General features: G+C 37.5%; 1 protein-coding gene across 2 annotated transcripts in view; it reads left to right on the plus strand.

The window, feature by feature from the left end:
* LOC113235818 (irregular chiasm C-roughest protein) overlaps positions 1-20,227 on the plus strand; it is a 104,706-nt gene that overhangs the window by 71,846 nt on the left and 12,633 nt on the right. For both annotated transcript variants that reach the window (XM_026471726.1, XM_026471727.1), the window contains exons 3-10: positions 9,777-9,926; positions 13,529-13,712; positions 14,741-14,935; positions 16,089-16,283; positions 17,380-17,451; positions 18,399-18,519; positions 18,930-19,076; positions 19,977-20,161. In XM_026471726.1, the coding sequence (XP_026327511.1) occupies positions 9,777-9,926; positions 13,529-13,712; positions 14,741-14,935; positions 16,089-16,283; positions 17,380-17,451; positions 18,399-18,519; positions 18,930-19,076; positions 19,977-20,161 (1,249 nt within the window). The remainder of the gene's footprint in view (positions 1-9,776; positions 9,927-13,528; positions 13,713-14,740; positions 14,936-16,088; positions 16,284-17,379; positions 17,452-18,398; positions 18,520-18,929; positions 19,077-19,976; positions 20,162-20,227) is intronic.

Below are 20,227 nucleotides of genomic sequence, written 5' to 3' on the forward strand. Positions count from 1 at the left end.
TGAGTAGTGAGAACCGATTTTCCGGGTTTGCGCTCTTTCCGGTAACCGATTTCAATAAAACTTGGTAATTATATGTAATTCCACTTTGAGGTCGGTTTTTTGGTACTCTGTACTGAAATTATCTCAGGTTTATTTCAGGTTTCAGGAGTTAAAACAATGTGACGATTTCAAATGTAACTTACTCGCCTGTGAAATAAAGCTGAATTTGAATTTGAGTATGATCGAAACGCACTTTATGACGTCTGTATAATAAATAACCCTGACCCTACAATTTCCGAAAGGCCCTAAACATATTTCCAATGACCTTGATTTGATGTCAGGAATGTTTATAAATCCATCACAGACGGATCGCGTATTTTCAAAACATAAACCTGCCATTCGCGGTACGTCCCGATACCAATTCATCATACCAAATTACGGTTAGAATTTTCACACGCTATATCGGTATTAATTCAAACCAGCAAACGACAAAATTGACAGATGTTGAATAAATTGTTTATGCAAAAGTTACCATGGTCATATAACTTGGTTGTTTGTTACATAAGCACTCTTCAAGTGCTTTCGTCATCGTTAACCCAGTTTACACTGCTCGACACAGGTCTATTCCACGTCATAGGTCATAATTACTCACCCCATATACACCCTCAGTCGAATAGCTGGGACAGTAGATACTTTTACTTCTTTTGAGAGTGAATTTTTAAAGGAAAGGGAACCTTACCTGTACCCAGCAAAGGAAGGAAGGAAGTAGTTTACTTTCTGTAGTGTGTACCTAACAAATGACACACACTAATAGTGTCTAGGGACCAAACACATTTTTGTTAATTATTAAAAATCTGGTTTTTTAAGTTAATTATGTTCACACCAATGAATTTTTTTAATCAATTTCATTTTCAAATTATAAAATTGCCCAAAAAATCCATCGGTGTTAAAAAAAATTAATTAAAAAACCTGATTTTCACCGCCATAGAGATTCGAACCGTAGACCACTTATTTGAGATACAATCGGGCTACCACCGCTTTAACAATATGAATGAAATGTAGCCATGGTAAGGCGATTTTTTTTTATGTTTGTTAAGAGATGAATATCATGTTATTTAATAAAATTAACACCATGCAATATGAACAAATTTCAGCTAATCTACCATTGCAATAAGGACCAATAACTCAATAGATATTCATATTTTGAGTTGGAGTAGACAATAAGCCATGACTCTACATAGGTAACTCCGCTACGTTCTGTTTCCGTACAATATTCGGTATCCTTAGGGAAATCACTATGATGCATAAGTCTAATTCCATCCGGATGAGCTCGCTGCCTAAAAGATAGTGTTTCTCTTATGTATTGCATAAAATCCTGTAGCCTTGTCGAGCGTGTGAGAAACTCAGGATTACATATTTAAACACAGGTATTATATGTCGAAAGGCATTAATAATGTGTTGAAAGTGATAATTTGCGTCTCGACTCGTATAGTGCATGATTATTATGTTACGTTGAAGACGTTATGGCACTATGAGATGCTCGTGTTAACCTTTATGGGCCGCAGGCATAAAAACAACTGACGCTCAACAAAAATATGAGATGGATTGTACGCAATGCCAGACACTAATGTGCGCTAAAAGATATTTTTAATAGATAATGTTTAATAGATATTACAAAACACTGTGTAAACAACGCAAGGTTCAATTTTCAATGAAGAAATTTGAATACGGTAGGTAAGCTGCCCCTTACCTACCGTATAACTACGTATTTGTATTTTGGTAACTTTCGAAATTATTGGCACCTAAAGATTTTTTTTTTAACAATAAAACTAAAACTATATAAGAAACCCACGCAATAGAGTTGAGCTAGTATGGACTCTTAATCCTAAAAAAGTTATGGACTAATTACGTTGGCAGACTCTTTAAACTTCTTCGAAAAGTTGTCATTTTGTAGATGTGGCCTTAGTAACACGACTAGAATATGTACGTACTTAAATTATTGTTTGTAAAGCTTGCTCTGTGCTTTTAATCGATAGTGGGCTTGCTAATAGTATAAAAAAGAGAAAAAATCAAATAGCGTTAGTACTAGAGAAACCATTGCACGCAAAAACCCGAAAACTGAATTACAAGCACGGGCATTACTTTTGTTTTTATAAAAAAAATAGCAGCATAAAGCACGAAAGGCAAAAGAAAAATAAGCCGCGAGCGAATGAATGGCGTTGGTTTTTATAACATGTGTGGTGTATGTACTATAATGATGGATGTTGACAGAGTCGTGTTACAAGTTTGATATCGTAATATCATATTATAAATGACTCGTATCATAATGATTCATTGATTGCCATTAACAAGTATGTTTTGTATTCTTCTGGTACTGAACGCGCAATGGTTAAAATGTTTATCACCGTAACAGTGTGAGAGCAAACGTGGTGCAAACCCTGTAATGAATGTTTGTTTTTGTTTTTCGTTAGCGTGAGTAAATACATGGTCATTTAGTTTAAACGCTTTTGAAATTGCTTATAAATATTGCGAGAAAGTTAATGAAGTGTATTTACTTCAAGGAGCACACTGTATCAGTATGTTTGTGCCTGAGTTTTTTGCCAATTTATAACGTCTTTTAGTGGCAGTAGAATTACACACAGTAGTTCATATTACAGCAATCAGTAATGTTAGCATTACTGCGTTCCGGTTCTGAAGGAAAAGGGTGAAATTACAGGCACATGGGACTTGTCAACTTGTGTATCAATAGGACAAGTACAGCGACAGTGCCCCTAAGATCTTTGCGATTAAAAGCTTTAAGTGGCACTGCAACTGTTATGGATAGGCGTGTCGCTTACCACCAGGCGCACGACTTGTTAATTATAATACTAAGTGACGGCACTTGGTATTATAAACAAATGTTTGCGTCTGATTTTTTTCAGCGGCAGTAGAACTCCTTGCGAAAAAGTTTGTCCGTGGCAGCAAGCAGTAATGCGAGCATTACTGCATTCCGGCGTTGAAGGGAAAGGGTGCTGGTGGAATTAGAGATACATGGGACATGTCAACTTTATGTCTCAGGGTGCCGGTTGGAGTAGCAGTGCCCCTCAGATCTTTGAAGTTTAAAGCTCTGAATGACACTGCTTCTTCAAATTCTATGGGCAAGCGTGTCGCGTACCACCAGTCGCACGACTTGTTAAAATACCAATATTATATATGCTGCCTCCGTGGTCGAACGGTTACCATGCTGGACGGCCACGCAGAGATCCTGAGTTCGATTCCAGCCCGGGAGAAATAAGTTATGGCCTACCTATTTCTCCCGTGAGTTTGGGTGTAATTTGTGGTTGTCTATGCCTGTGTCCATGGCACCCGCGATACAGGGTGAGCGTAAACGTTATTATTATTATATATTAAATTCTCTAAAGATAGCAACTTCAATAACACTCCTCATGTCTTTGCAGGGAAAATCCAATCACAGTCAACAAAGAACGATTCTAGTCACTTTGATCATATACGCACAATTAGGGACAATTCAAGACATAAAAGTAAACTACAAAAGCGGAAATCTAAATTTTATATCGGTAGCGATTAAACTGTCAATCGCCTCTTCAAAGGCCAACGTAGCCTAATCCAAACATTTAACTACGGCAGATGTTCACTACCACGGTCTATAAACGCAGGCGCGGTCGTACACAGACGGATATTGCGTACGCGCACCTATTGTTTCCGATTACTATTAATCACAGAGTAATAGTTAAATCTACTGTCTGGAGTGTTTGTACGAAAACAAAGTCACGCCGTCTGAACTTGAGGTGAAACTGCGAAATACTTCAACCAGTGAAACTTCTTCACACATGACGAGTTAACTTAAACATCGTCATACGTCTTCATTAACGAGGTACATACCTTGAGTGGATTTAAAATCCACTCGCACACTTAACTGTTGACCTGTGAGTCTTGTTAAATCATTTTGTAATGCGCTAAATCACTTATAGTTCTTGGAGTGGTTACACGGCAGTACACGGTGACTGTTAGCAGCGACGCAAACGCGCGTTCGTGAAACGTGTGACGATAGCATCGCTACACCGCGATTTATAGATAGGCGATGGCATCAATGCAAACGCGCGATTACATCGTTACAATCACCTATAAATCCCAAGTGTAGCGATGCAGTCGCGCGTTTGTATCAATGCAGTCGCGCGTTTAAAATCTATAAAATTGCTTGTGTAAAGATAGACGATTAGCGACTGCATCGTGTTTGCATCGCTGTTAAAAGTTGCCCTGTGTAACCACTCTTAAGCGTCTATCATTTTATCTTTTTAGTATTTTGAAGTTGAATTATACCATAGTATAATAAAACATATAGTGCAAAAACTCTTGCCAGTTCGGCGCATCGATTACTACAAAGTGCTCGGAGCGTAGGGTTGTCACTTGATTATTTTAGTTGTACCTACAGGTTGCAAAACATAATTAGAAAAAATTAAAGTATTTATCACTGGTTTCTCGTGTTTGTATCTAAATTGAAATAACATTTGCCAAATGTACTTACATATTAAGTGGTAATAGAGCTCCTTGTGAAAGAATTCGTCCAGGGAAGTACTGCTACCTTATCTATTTCTGCCGCCAAACAGTAATGTTAGCATTACTGTGTTCCGGCTTTGAAGGGAAAGGGTGAAATTACAGGCACATTTGACTTGTCAACTTGTGTCTCAGGGTGACGGGCGCAGTGGCAGTGCCCCTCAGATCGTTGCGGTGAAAGTACTGAGTGGCACTGCAACTGTTATGGACAGGCGTGTAACTTATCATCAGGCGCACGACGTCTCGTCATTTAATACTATAAAAAAAAAGATAATTTTATACCAGGATCGCGGATTGATAACTCGGTCATGGGAGTACGATTTTATAAAATGGAAATAACATACTGAACCATTCTGAATTTCAGACACTCTTTTTCGAATAACCATAAAGACGACAATAAACATATGTTGACACATCATACATATGATGTCATTTTTTAAACACCGGGAGAACGTTTCTGTTCTATTGTAAATGGTGCGTGTGACGACCCGCGCTATGCAACTCGAGTGCACACCGAGATTATGCGAATATGTGCGTCCGTACACTGCGCGCGGGCGCGCACACATACAAGCCGCGCTGCTACGTTTGTATAAAGTTACATTACTTGTCCTATTATTTTATGGTTATACTAACATTACAAAACGAGGATAAAGTCAGCACGTGACCACGGCCAGTACAACTTGGCCAAAACGGATAATGGGTAGGTGTACAAATAGCTATTAAATTGTTTCATCGCGTTTATCCACGTTTTTAAATGTCTTGGAATAGTTTCAATTCGAAATACGAGTACTGCGTTGAAACACTTAGTAGGTATCTTGCAGCTTATTACCGTATTTGCGTTACCTTGGGCGCTGTGGACAGTCTTCTTCGTGTCGTGTCAATGCTTCTTTTATTTATATTGACTTTGAATAGTATGTTGCCACCTTGATTGCGTTGGGGCACCGCAGTTACATTGGGTTCGACTTCCCTGAACCCCCATTTACACCCCTTGTCTCTGCGGCGACCTACCTGAGTGCAAAGTGTGTACAGTTGTTATACTTATTCCTAACGTGTTGGTTGGTGGTAACGTCTTTGTTTCGGGACTATTTGAATAATATGTTGCCATCTTGATTCTGTTATTTGTGACCGCATCAGATCTTCACTAGCACACCAGCAAGTGCTGAATAAACTGTGTTGGAGTGTTATGTGCCATAAAACCACATCAATCGCCTGGTCTCAAATAAGGGAATTGCCTGTACTATGAGTACTAGAGTAAGTTTACTCCGGAACGCTACCTACATTTTTAAATTTTTTTTTATGATACTAAGTGATGGGACGAACAAGTCATGCGCCTGATGGTAAGCGACACGCATGTCCATAACAGTTGCACTGCCACTCGGACCTTTAAATCGCAAAGATCTGAGGTGCACCATCTCTGCGCCCTTCACCTGAGACATAAGTTGAAAAATCCCATATGCCTGTAATTTCACCAACACAATTGGCGGCAGAAACAGGTAAGGTGGCAGTACTTCCCTGGATCAACAGCCAGACAGACGGGAATCAAACCCAAGACCTCCTTATCCAACGCCCATAATGTAAATCATTGGGCCATCGATGTCTCAATAAATAAGTAATACGTTCTGTATAGAAACTAATTAAACAACCACCTTTTCGAATAACTTGCACACCAGTTTTCACGGTGTCGCCATCTCTGAGGTTCCGGGTTGCAACCCCGGTCGATTCAATGTAGCAAAAGTAACTTTTCCATATTGTCTCGGATCTGAGTGTTCGTGGTAATGTTTCCGATTTCCATAACACTGCTTTAGTTAATTACTTTGGGATCGTGGAACGTGTTTGATGTTGTCTTTGTTTGTGGAGTTTAATTACGAAATTATTTAATCAAAATAAATCGCAGACATGAATACTAAATTTATGTTTAAATAGAACTGCATGTCCTTCAATCGTGCTAGGGGTCTTAAGCCTGTCAAAATTCTCAACCGTACCGCGATCAAAGTGGCACTAATTCCTGTCAACCGAAGTTTTAGGGCTGAACGCTCTTTGCCATTATAAGGGGTCTATCGATGGGACAAAACGCCCTGATTCATGTCCCTATATTAATATGAAGTGAACTGGGTAACCGACTTCCTGTTCTTTTCAAATTCTACTATTCATTCTTTTGATATCACGCTTGATTGGCAGTCCCCATTCAATCTGGCGGTCTTTTTGTTTGAAGTTTTCATATGGGCATCGATATTATTAAAAAATAAAGCTTTGCGAATATTTTAAGAATAATTACCCTTGATTTGATTGAGTCGCTGTTGGGTACCTTTTAATTTTAGGGTCCATTTTAATATGAACGTTTTATAAAATTGCTAATCAACGGTCACGATCGAACGTTATGGTTGAAATTTTGAAGTCAATGATTGATTGTACCATACATTGATTTTTTGTTTAATATTCATTGCAAAGGTTGAACCAATGCATCACTAGAGAACATTTCTATTGGGTACGTATTAAAAAGCGTTTGAAGGTACCATTAATCGACAGTGTCGAACGGAATGATATACTAAACAACAACAATAAAGCAATAGGTCATTTCCATACCGTTAAGGAATTTGCCTTTGGTACTCCTACGGTTAACTTCTTTCATAGGGAATGGTCTAGTCCGTATTAGTTTTTATTTGCTTTTAATTGCGCGTACTTAGTAACTACGTATAAATACATTTTTAACCGACTTTAAAAAAGGAGGAGGTTCTCAATTTGATGTGTTTTTTTTTGTAGATATGTACGATACGCGACAACGGCATTTGTGAACCTGATGGAACCTAGTGGATTTTGATTATTCTTTTTTTTGTTGGAAAGAGGGTACCTCAGTAATGAAACCATCATTTTAATTTTCGCAAAAAATTGTCGCAAACTTGGGGATGAATGGCTTTTGAGGTCGGATTTTAGGACTTTGTGCTTAGATTATTCATAATACCAAATGACGGGACGATCATGCCGTGGGTCTGGTGGTAACCGACAGTATCATTAAAAGCTTACAATTACAAAGAGCAATCCTTAAAGCTTCTTGATCGTTCTTTTTTTTTTATTAGATTTGCCAACAGAAATACAATATTGTACATGAACAAACAATAACATTACATAAAATACTCGAGTGTAAACCCAATAATAGGCAAATACAGCATGCACATATCAGAAGCTCGTGTCAAAAGCATTTTTTGTATGTTACATTAAGACAAATTGATGGATAAAACAAAACCAATAAGTAAACATGCTAAATTAAACTGTAAAGTTATGGTACTTTTAGTCTGACCATTTATACAATAAAGTTTTATATTTATTTAATGACAACGAAAACAAATCTAAGTCAGTTAATCTATGTTTACATGTTTTAAGAGAATTATTGTACTCTCGGCAAACTCGGTTCAAAATAGCATTGTAGCCAACGTTAGTTCTGAACTTTTTGATTTTAAAAAGACATAGTTACTTGGTCTGGCGTTGCGACGTGGAATCGAAAACTGGAGTTGTGATATATGTTCTGGGCAGTCAATTTGCCCCGAAATCAAACGATGTACAAAAACTTGATCGGCAATCCAACGGCGAAGTTGAAGGGTGCACATTTGAAATGAACTTAGGGAGGTCAGCGTAGTGAACGAGTAATAGCTTAAAAATGACGTTTTTAATTGTAAAAATTTTACCTATGGAACTAATGATTATTTGACTTAGCAAAGATCTTTGCGGCATTGCTACTACGCCCATCACAGAGGTGGGCAGTGGGTTAAAACCCAATCATCCCGTTCGGGTTTTTACCCACTTCTGCACAAAATCGTGGACGGAAACATTATAAGTACGCGTAAATAATACGGAATTTGGTATAATTTCATATTTATTAGAAACTTCGACGTAAAAAATCTTTTTTAGACGAAAAAGTGACAACTTCACACAATACCCAGCTTGCAATCGTGTGGACTCTCATTTACTACTAGGGATGTACATTACGATTCTATTGTTTTGAAAATCAATTTAAGTGTATACGATGACAAGTTTTGTATAGATTCATTTCAACGCGATTTTTAAGCGACTCGATTCAATAGAAAGGCGAAATATATAAGCAAGCAATAAACATTTGGCGGCAGAAATTAGGTATGATGGCCGTAATTCCCTGGACGAACTCTTTCACAAGAAGCTCTACTACTGTTAGATGTACTTACTACTTTGTGTATGTTGTTGTGTAAACTCTTCATTACGTTATAATTTAATTTGTAATGTGGAATTCCCTGAACTACGATACCAGAAAGTTCATGGTAAAGCCCTACACAGAACACCAAGACCAGAACTAATTTAGAAAAATTAATTTCCCAAATTGGTTCTACCGGGAAGCAAAATAGGGACCTTCTCAACCAGTGCTATCAACGCAAATCGTTTGACACCGAATTTGTGAGTCAGTTTTTCGGTGTGGTTACCGACTCATTTGAACCAAATGGTAGATATTATTATACTCGGTTTGTTTTAAGACAATTTTCTTACAAAATGCTTTTTTTCTGCCGCCAAGCAGTAATGTCAGCATTAATGTGTTCCGGTTTTGAAGGATAAGGGTGCTGGTGAAATTACAGGCACATGGGTCTTGTCAACTTATGTCAGAGGGTGACGGGCGCAGTGGCAGTGCCCCACAGATCTGTGCGATTGAAAGCTCTGAGTAGCACTGCAATTGTTGCGGACAGGCGTCGTTTGGTATTATTATTATTACAAAATACGTGAATATCAAAAAGTACGTAATACGGTATTTCGACCTCATTTATTTAAAATACCAATTACTAAATACATTTTTAGGTTGTGTTTGACATACAAATCATGTATTTCTATTTCAAATACGCATTACAATTACAATTAACTCAAATACTGCCGAGCATTGGCTAGAACACACAGTGGAATGTAAATACGTGGTATTTATTCGATACAAACTGCTAGATACTACGCATAATTATATCTAACTACTACTAATTATGTCTAGGTATATAAATACTTTTTTACAAAGAAGGAAAACCAACTGGAAACTAGTTTATAATATTCCATCTGCCGCAATTGGAATTGTGCATATTTTGTTTATAGTTACCGTGTACATGTATCATACAATAAAGAAAATTTATACTATATTAAAATTAAATACTAAAGCGTATAAAAATCAATGGTCTCTGCGCAACCATAATTATAATTGTTATACTGCGTTGGCATTTTAAACCATAACAATATTTCAATTACAGCCCGTGGGCATCTACCGAGGGAAGTACGAGTGGGCGAACGAAGACAGTCCGATGGGCGGTGATTGTTCTCTTTGGGTGAGAGCTGCCACGCTGCAGCTGGATGACGGCCAGTGGCAATGCCAGGTCACCGCCAGCAACTATGATGTACAGGTAAACATTTCGATGTTAACTAAACTGAGATTTTTGTCATCACCATGACGTAATAAAAAATAAATAATTCTTAGCAGTAGATCTCCTTCTGAAAGAGTTCGTCCAGGGTAGTACTGCCACCTTACCTGTTTCTGCCGCCAAGCAGTAATGTCCGCATTACTGTGTTCCGGTTTTGAAGGGTAAGAGTGCTGGTGAAATTACAGGCACGTGGGTCTTGTCAACTTATGTCAGAGGGTGACGGGCGCAATGGCAGTGCCCCTCAAATCTTTGCGATTTAAAGCTCTGAGTGGCACTGTAACTGTTATGGACAGGCGTGAAGCTTACCATCAGGCGCACGACTTGTTCGTCCCGTCACTTGATATTATAAAAAAAAAAGTAATATACATAAAGTTGATAATAGCGCCCTCTGTAATCCCGGAATTATGAAAGTAACTAGCAATTACTTTGTTAGAGTATTAGAAGACGTTTTTTTGTAAAAATAAAGCTGTCTTGTTGTTTACCTTTAATTTTTAATCATGCGTGTATTTTTTCAAAGACATCCAACAGTATACATTTCAAACTTGACAATGACCATTATAAAATGCCTATTACAGGATATCACAGAAGCATAAAAATAACATGACGTGACATAGTGTTAATGATTTAATAATTTAATTCAATACAGATTACAATGTTTATATATATTTACTATGTGTCGTATAAAAAAATACGCATTTGAAAATAAATAATAAAAAAAGGAAATTTAATTAATTTTTAATTTTTTTTTGTTCAAAAAATCAAATATACGCTATTTAGTTATTCCAGGAAATAGTTTCATTTCCAATGTGTACCAATCGCGTAAACCTAAGGACTGGATAATCAAAAATATAAATATAAATATAACAAAAACAAAGAAAAAATCCAGGATTTCGGAGGGAGGTATTATCTGCTCTATATTTACTACTTGAAGCTTATGTAAAATATACTCTGGTTAGTAAGATTCTTCTGACTAAATTTAGGGGCAATGTCCTTTTTATTGCTTCAGTACCTAATAGAGATTAGAAATCTAGGTAAATCTTCAATTTTACACTTGTGTATTTGGTATATGATAGTGCCATGTAGGCAGGTGTAGGTACGAAAGATACCTCCGTTCAGTCTAAGGACCATCGCCTCAAGGTATTTCCAAACAATATAATTGGTACTTTCAACCAAAGAGAATTCTTTTACTCGTAAATCTTATCTATAATTTTAATTTTCAAATAAAAAAAGATTTAGAATTTAGATAAAAGAGTTAAAGAATTATATGTTTTTGATAATTAATGACCCAACAAAGTAAGTACAGAATAACCTTTGTTAATCGATGGTAGGAACTAGAAGTTGGTGAATACTTGTTTAGAAATCATCATTATCATCATATACAGCCTGACTTCACCCACTGCTGGGTATAGGCCTTCAAGTTTTTGTGCCACTCCCCACGGTCCTGCGCTAGTCGCATTCAGGTTCGCTCCGCGACGCTTGCACTGTCGTCTGCCCGTCTTGCCGCTGGAGCTGGACGTCACTCACTTATCGCCCCACTCCATCTATCATTTTGTCTCCGTATCCGGTGCCATGTCCAGCTCCACTTTAGTTCCGTGATGCGATTCCCCACGTCTTCTACTTTTTGACTTCGAATTTCGAATTTCGTAACTAGACGTGGGTTGAGGTTCCACACCTATTTTGTGGATATTCCCAGGATTTTTTTACGGCGATATTATTATATTTTATGGCGATTTAAATATTTATATGGCGAGCGATTAGGGAGTGGAATTCCCTGCCTGCGGACTTATTCCCCGAACGCTATAACTTGACCTTTTTCAGGGCGAGAGTGAATATGCATTATTTAGGTGTGCATGCTACATAGTCGACCTTATCGTCACTTTCCATCAGGTGAGATGGAGGTCAAATGCGCACTTACTTTTTGAATAAAAAAAAATAATCTGGAAATTAGGAACACATCCAAATGTTAGAAATAACAATAGCGATTTCACAGCTGTTTTACATTATTTAAAATCTAAAAAGATGAAGGGTCGAAGACAATGTCTGTTCAAGCTTACGACGTTCGATTAGCAGGTCAAGTTCATTGCTCTATTGTTAATTTATTTAATAGTTCTCAGCCTCAGTTTTGTTTTGTGAAATGATTACGCGACCATGGCGTGAATTATACCTACTTTAGATGTAACTTTTTCGAATAGGCCTACCTATAGCTTTAAGCTTCGTGTCCCGCTGTCCCCAGAATACTTAAAAATGTCCCGCTTTGACAAATAGGACACATGTGAAAATAAATTTAATATAATGACGCGAAAGCGAAGCATCAAGTATTTATTCATTTATTGCATCATGAATACTACATACAAACTTATACAAACATGGACCCTGTTAGAGTGTTGTAATATACATTTTTAAAATAAATTTTATATTAAATCCACGTCTATCTTGTACCATCCTAATAATTTCAAAAGTCTGTTATTGGATTTTTTAAATTACTTGATTAAATTATATTTTCAAATTATATTTGTGTCATATTAAAACTATACATTAGAGATTGAACATTTATACATCTTTATCCGATAAGAACACTTTTACTGAGTAACAGCTTTTTGAAATTAGTAGTGAGTTGAGTTTACTTTAAAGGTTTCATATGTACTTTTATTGCATCTGGTATTTTATTGTAAATGAGTACAGCCTTGTGATAAGGGCTATTTCTGCACAACATTAAATTATATGTAAGCCTTGTCGCCCGGTTATTTTAGTTGTACGGATGCTGTGCGTGCATTGTTTTTGGCGGAGATGCGCGGTTGGCGGCGGCTGCCGTGGAATAGATTTAAGATCTAAACGTCACGTTTTAAAGCAAATCTGATAATCCCTAAAAATATATAAAGCTAGCCCATCAGACCACACAAGATAAGTGCTTTATTTTAATTTAAAAATAATATTCAATCATTAAATATAAACACAAATTAAACACAAATTTGACAGCCTCCATGGTCGAGTGGCTTGCACACCGGTTTTCATGGTGTCGCCATCTCTGAGATACCGGGTTCGATCCTCGGCCGGGTCAATGTAGAAAAGTAACTTTTCTATATTGTCCCGGGTCTGAGTGTTTGTGGTACTGTCGTTGTTTCCGATTTCCATAACACAAGTGCTTTAGCTACTTACTTTGGAGTCAGAGCAACTTATGTGATGTTGTCTAATATATATATAACATTTCGTAACTCTCATAAACATTTTATTTTTAAAACAATAATAAATTTATTGGCGTCCCGCTCTGAATCTTGAGAATACGAGGTATACATTACATATAAAAGAAATACGGTTACTCTGTCTCTTACCCCATCTTTTAAGGGGAAAAAAGCGCTAGCATTTTGCATGTTTATGGCAAATACATCGTAATATAAATAAATCGCATTGAAATTGGCTTCATGATTTTTAAAAATGTTAGAACGAGCAAAAGTCGCGTAACATACATACAAAAAAAAAAAAAAGAATTGAGAACCTCCACCTGTTTTGAAGTCGGTTAAAATATGGTTTTAGATTCCCGAGCACCTGCTGCTACATTGACATAAATGATTATAATGAATTTTCAGGATGCGCTATCTAGTCCTCCCGCAGCGCTCGCCGTCCGTGTCCCACCACAGTCTCCACGAATTCTCTACAATGGATCCCACGTCATGCCCGGCCAGAACATAACAGTGCCCGCCGGCTCTAGGGCAACAGTCGTTTGTGAAGCGAGATACGGGAACCCGCCGGCTTATATTGAATGGTATTTAGGTAAGAAACTTTTCTTTCTCTTTAGAAATACTGCTGCTTAAGTCTGAACGCGTTCATTCATATCTGCCACACTATATGCTCGTATCATGTGCCTTGCATTGTCGTGTTTTCTGTAGTTTCCAGTTTCTCACGTCTCGGAACTAAGTCGCCATAGAAGACTTGTATCATTGTAGGTGCATTATGAATGAACTTGTGATGCTTTTGTTGAGAATGGTTTTGCTTCTCTAAATCATAAAGAAACATTTAAAACGTAGATTTCATTTATCTGACAGAATAATAATAATGACCCATATTAAATAATAAACCATTCCGAGTTCTTAGATTTTCGCGATTGTTATACATAGGAAATGAAACTATTTTTTCCTGGTCTAAATCGCGTTTATTTGTTTTTTCATACAAACGTTTCGGGCGTTTACAAGTCTCATGTTCTCGGTTGTATGAGGTGGTAAAGTCGTCAACCAGTTATGTCTAATATTAAGGCAAACCACCCTCCTTTTCAAGTTACAAAAGTTATTAATTTAATACTTTTTTTTAAACTTTCCGAAGGACATTCCGATTTGTAGTACTTATTACTAATTTGTAAAACATATGTAGTATACATATGTTTTACAAATTATTTTATTTTAACGATATGAATATTTATTAAATTATGTTTAATTATAATTAATAATGGCAATCAGAATAAATTAAAACATATTAATCAGTATTGCAGTCTTATTAGGATTTTTCATCAGAGAAAATACTGGATCCCAAACTGGTGGTACGGAGAAACCATCTTCGTTGTTGAAATTACGATGTTTTTTAATTTCATTGGCCTCTCGCAGCATCCTGGGTATATATATATATAACTTCTTTTGCAAGGACTTGGGGTTGTTATCCATGACATGCTCGCAGACTGCAGACTTGATTATGCGAAGGGAAACTTCGACTCCGAATTAGAGTCTAATAGAGTCTCGTTCGTAATTCCTTTTTTACCCCCTTAATACTCAACGTACTATTGTATTATTAATGTTCCACTTGGTTTATAGAAAAAGAACGTCTCACAGCGTGGAGTCAAACGAACTCTTCAGAAGTTGAAAGACCGCGCGTGTGGGCAGCTAGGTCGGTTCTTGAACTAGGAGCCACCAGATCGGCTCATGGCCGACAACTGGCGTGCAGAGCTCACCATCCGTCGTATCCTGCGCCTTATTACCGAGATTCCTATACGATGCTTGATGTCACTTGTAAGTACCCATTGTATTCTAATATCAGTAAGAACTCCTCGTGAAAGAATAACAAGTGACAAAATAATTTTTTGAGATATTATAAAAAAACATAACCCAGCTATGCATCGTTAGGTTAAGTATAAGTCGATAAGTCGAAGAAGTTAACTAATTTTGTCTGTTTTTAAAAGAAAAAAATTTGTGCTCTATTTTTTGCTTTTTAAATCGGATATTTGACCATTTGTCACCAAGCCGCGTTTTACTTAGTGGACGGCAGCACGGCAGTACCTACTGCCACCATATTTTCTGCCTCCAAGCAGTAATGCTCACATTACTGCGTACAGGTTTTGAAGGACACGGGTGCTGGTGAAATTACAGGCACATTGGACATGTCAACTTATGTCTCAAGGTGACGGGCGCAATGGCAGCGCCCTTCAGATCTTTGTGATAAAATCTCTGAGTGGTATTGCAACTGCTATAAACAGGCGCACGACTTGCACGTCCCGACAATTAGACGTAGTTAAACAAAAAGAATTCAATCCACATCCAGTCACTTTCGAGATATGGCAGTTTGAAGTTTAAAAGTGTTTTTTGTGATAATTGCTGGTAACGGGACGAACAAGTCGTGCTCCTGATGGTAAGCTACACGCCTGTCCATACCAGTTGCAGTGCCATTCAGAGCTTTAAATCGCAAAGATTTGAGGGGCACTACCACTGCGCCCATTACCCTAAGACATAAGTTGACAAGTCCCATGTGCCTGTAATTTCACCAGTACCCTTACCCTTCAAAATCGGAACACAGTAATGCTGACATTACTGCTTTGCGGCAAAAATAGGTAAGTGTTTCTCACTCTTCTATTATTTTTAAAACTTATTATGTCATGTAACTCCAGAGATATTTGTTTATAAGTTGAATTTTAGGAACCGTTTGGTATTTATAACTAATTTTTTGATAATTTTGTCGATTGGTTCCTTTTTGCTTCACAAAGTCCAATTGGTATCATAAAAAAGTTCAGTTCCAATTTGTCTGTGGTTCGTCAGCTACTTTAAGTGCGATTGAGGCCAAGGGCGTGTTTGATATAAATAAAAAAATTGATTGATCTGCGCTTATGTTCCATCAGACATTTGCACAACATAATTGGTTCTCAAACTATTTTGTAATCTTCATTTACAGTCGTCCCAGTTGTGACAATAGTTGGTGCAGACTCGAGCACGTTAGCGAACTTGGAAGAGGGCTCCAGTGCCCTCACGTTGGAGTGCAAAGCCGACGGCAACCCCAGCCCTTACGTGTGGTGGACCAAAGACGGGCAGGTTATCGCCACTAATGGTCCCAAATTGATTTTGGCACCAGTTGCTAAGAACCATTCAGGTAATTGTAGTTTAATGTGAATACCTACTAGATAATTTAATAATAAACCGTTGTGTTCAAAAATGACAATGTCATCTTGACTCCTTTTCAAAAAAAAGTTAATCTTTTTTTACGTGAAAAAATTAATACGTACATTATAATATATACATATATATATAATATATATATATATATATATATATATGTATGTATAGTTATATTTTTTTGTTGTTTTTATTGTTGGAAGATGTGATCAGAATGGTCAAGAAAAAGACGCCTCTAGAATAAAGTTACGAATTTATGAAGTAACAAATGAATTTGACTTGTGTGCTTTAGCCGGTAGACATATTAATTTAAATTAATGATGTTGGATTATGACTTATGTGCTTTTGTCCGCCGACCCTAGAATTATTGTAACGCTTAGACGTACATAAAATATATTATAAAAAAAAGAGGTAGGCCCCTTTTTATCACACTGCTTTGAGCATGCATTTAATAAATTGTACACATTGCCTTGTGCGTGAATACCTATACCAAATATACAATAGAGTTTATTTCATAATTGCCTAAATGTTTTAGGCATTGTGTAGAATACCTAGGTATTCTATAGAATAACGGATTACATACATTACCGAAAAGATTTCCATATTATTTTCGTTCATTTTCCGGGGACGAACTCGTCGTGCGCCTGGTGGTAAGCGGCACGTATATCCATAACAGTTGCAGTGCCACTCAGAACTTTTTAATACCCTGAGACCTATATATATATATATATATATTAAGTTCACGACTAAATGTCTGATTAAACGAGATAAAAATTAAGATATGCAAGGTAATTTCCACGGTAGTTTTGGTAAGGCAACACCGATCGTTAGTGAATGACTGAATGAATGCCATTACTACGATACCACTGACACTATTCCATTGAGGATTTTAACAGAATAACAAATATTATCATGATTGCAATACAGTTTCAGTGGAGTCTCAACGGAATTACAAACAGAGGTTTAGCAAGTTATTAAAATATATTCGAGCGAAACGATTTTAAAATTTTCTAGATTTTGAATAACATTTGAGCTATGCTATTAATAAATTGATAATTTATCTTGTTTTACAGGAATCTACGGCTGTCAGGCAAGGAATTCTCTGGGAACTTCAGATTCTGTCAAAGTGGAAATAGACGTAAAATGTAAGTTAAATAATAATAATGTACTAGACAACTGACCAATTGCCTGGGCTCAAACTAGGAAATTCCCTGTACCATGAGTAGGTACCAGAATAACGGAATTGACTCTGGGATATTTGAGAACACCCAGACCAGAACCCATTTAGAAAAGTTAATTTCGAAATTATTCCTATCACCACAGTGCAAACCGTTATGCACCGAGTTTGTCTATTGAAAATAGATACGAACGAGTATTTGGTTACATTTATTATTTATAATAACTTTTTACAAATATGATACCGGGAATCCAACCTGATGTCGATGTCGTAATTAATAATTAAGGAGATAATGCAATATTTAAATAATTATAACATTTTTTATAAAAACAAATCGACCTCAAAAGTTTGTGGAAAGTATTGCCTTGTATATATATATATATATTGTATTTGCCAAGTTTTATTGAAATAGGTCATCGGAAAATGTGCGAAACCGGATTCATCTCCTAGTTTGCCACTCTTAGAGTTGGATTATTTTCTTCAAATTTAAATGGGATTAATACTGAGGTACCCTCTTTCCAACAAAAAAGAATCATCAAATCGCGTAGCATACACAAAAAAACAACAGTCGAATTGAGAACCTCCTTTTTTGTAGTCAGTTAAGAAATCCTTACTTACAAGTATTAAGTATGTTTCCTATTTCAATCACATAAAATTTGATAATCTCGGTCACCAATAACCGCAGCATAGTGCAAACCGTTTAAACTTTTATAAATTTATTCTGATCTGGAAATTCTGCATAGTACCCCGGCGTGAATTCCATTACTCTGGTATTCGTAGTACAGGAAATTTACTAGTTCGCCACCAGATAACAGACGTGGTTATCTGGCACGTCATTATAAATAATTGCTTGGATTGTATGCATTGTCTCTGTTAATTTGCCAATTCTCATGAAACTACGTTGGGCCTTTACAGATCCACCTCGAGTGACCTGGGTAGGACCCGACACCGTGGTTGAAGCAAACCTGTTCTCGCAAGTCACTTTGGAGTGCAAGGCTGATGGAAACCCAAAACCGTCTTACCAGTGGTACCATAAGTAAGTGTACTTGTATGTAAGACTACATAACCTCGAAATTTTTTACTGAAAATAGGATTATATTGTTTCAATTAGTAATTCAAAATATGACGTTCGAATTGGTTCTACACTTAGCAAACTTTTGTAAGTGGGAACAGTTCTAAAAGCGGCACAACTAGGTATGTTATTGTAGTGGTTTTTTTTTTTTCAAACATGGGAAAAACATTTCGTAAAAAAATTATTCAAATTGACATTCCGAAAATGGGGGAAAAAAGTGTATTGAAATTTTGAGTCATATTGAACCTTAAAAAATGTGTTTTTTTAACTAAGACGGTAATAAATAAATAAAAATACTCTTATTTTACACTGATCTATTCACAACCTAAAAAGCAGTGTCTTTGTAGTTATTATTTATCATTTTAATATTCCAGTCCGACTCCCGGCGCTTACATAAATGTGATTCCCGAAGACGGCTACCCGATATCGTCGACCCCACAGCTGCAGCTTCAAAACGTTTCATACGCGCATCACGGCCGGTACACTTGTGTTGCCACCAACCAGATAGGCCTTGAGGACCGGTGAGTTACATTACCAACGTTTTTTTATGATTATCAAGTGACGGGACAAACAAGTCGTAGGTGTAACTTGTACTGGCACTCAGATCTTTAAAACGCAAAGACCTGAGTGGCACTGCGTGTAGTTTCACCAGCGCTCTTCGAATCTCATATTATTGCTTGGCGGCAGAAATAGGGAAGCTGGCAGTACTTCCCTGGGCGAACTCTTTCACAATTGCACGTTTCACAAAACGTTCAAAGTTTAACTGTAATATAGCTTGTACTACTATCATCATCATATTAGCCGGAAGACGTCCACTCCTGAACAGTCGCACGCGACATGCATCCCTCCGTTACCCGCCGCCCTTATCAGGTCATCCGTGTATCTAGTAGGAAGCTGTCCCACTAAACGCCTTCCAGTTCGTGATCTCCATTCGAGAACCTTTCTGCCCTGCTTCAACTTGCTAATCCTTTGATATATGTCGGTGACTTTCGTTCTTCTACAGATCTCCTCATTTCCGATTCGATCACGGTCACGATTACGCTGGTACTATAGACAATAAATATATGTTTAGGTTAATAGTACAGAAGCCGTGGTAGCCTAATGGTTTGACCTATCACCTCTCAATTAGATGTCGTGGGTTCGACCTCAAACTGAGTTTCTCGGAATTTGTATACGAAATTTAATTTGAAATTTACTATAGCTTTTCGGTGAAGGGAAAACATCGTGATGATACCTGCACGTCGAAGACGGTTCACAACCCCCTTGAAATGGGTCGAAGTGGCGGACTGTAGGCTAAATCTGCGCCTGAGACGAGATCTGTGCCCTGCAATGGGACTTATAAATGCAGTCTTGTACAGACCCTTTTACGTTTTTGGCACAAAGCAACAGGAGCGAGTGGAAACTGTAAGCTTACCTTCCAGAACTCATCAATCCGAGCCGGTGACCCTGAACGTGCTGGGGCCCCCGGTGGGGGCCGAGACGGGGTCCGCGCACGCGTGGAGCGGCGGCGAGGCCAAGGTCAGCGCCACCGTGTGCGCCGACCCGCCGCCGCGGAGGGCCGCCTGGCTGTGGGGCAGCCTGCGCCTCGACGTGCCTTCTCAGATCGGTAATACAACTATTTATACTATAGTATAGGTAAACCCTCTTAGCAACTGTACCTTCACGCACTAAA

This window comes from Hyposmocoma kahamanoa, unplaced genomic scaffold, assembly GCF_003589595.1.
Source record: "Hyposmocoma kahamanoa isolate Upper Pololo Valley unplaced genomic scaffold, ASM358959v1 88, whole genome shotgun sequence".
In the NCBI taxonomy this organism is placed as follows: Eukaryota; Metazoa; Arthropoda; class Insecta; order Lepidoptera; family Cosmopterigidae; genus Hyposmocoma; species Hyposmocoma kahamanoa.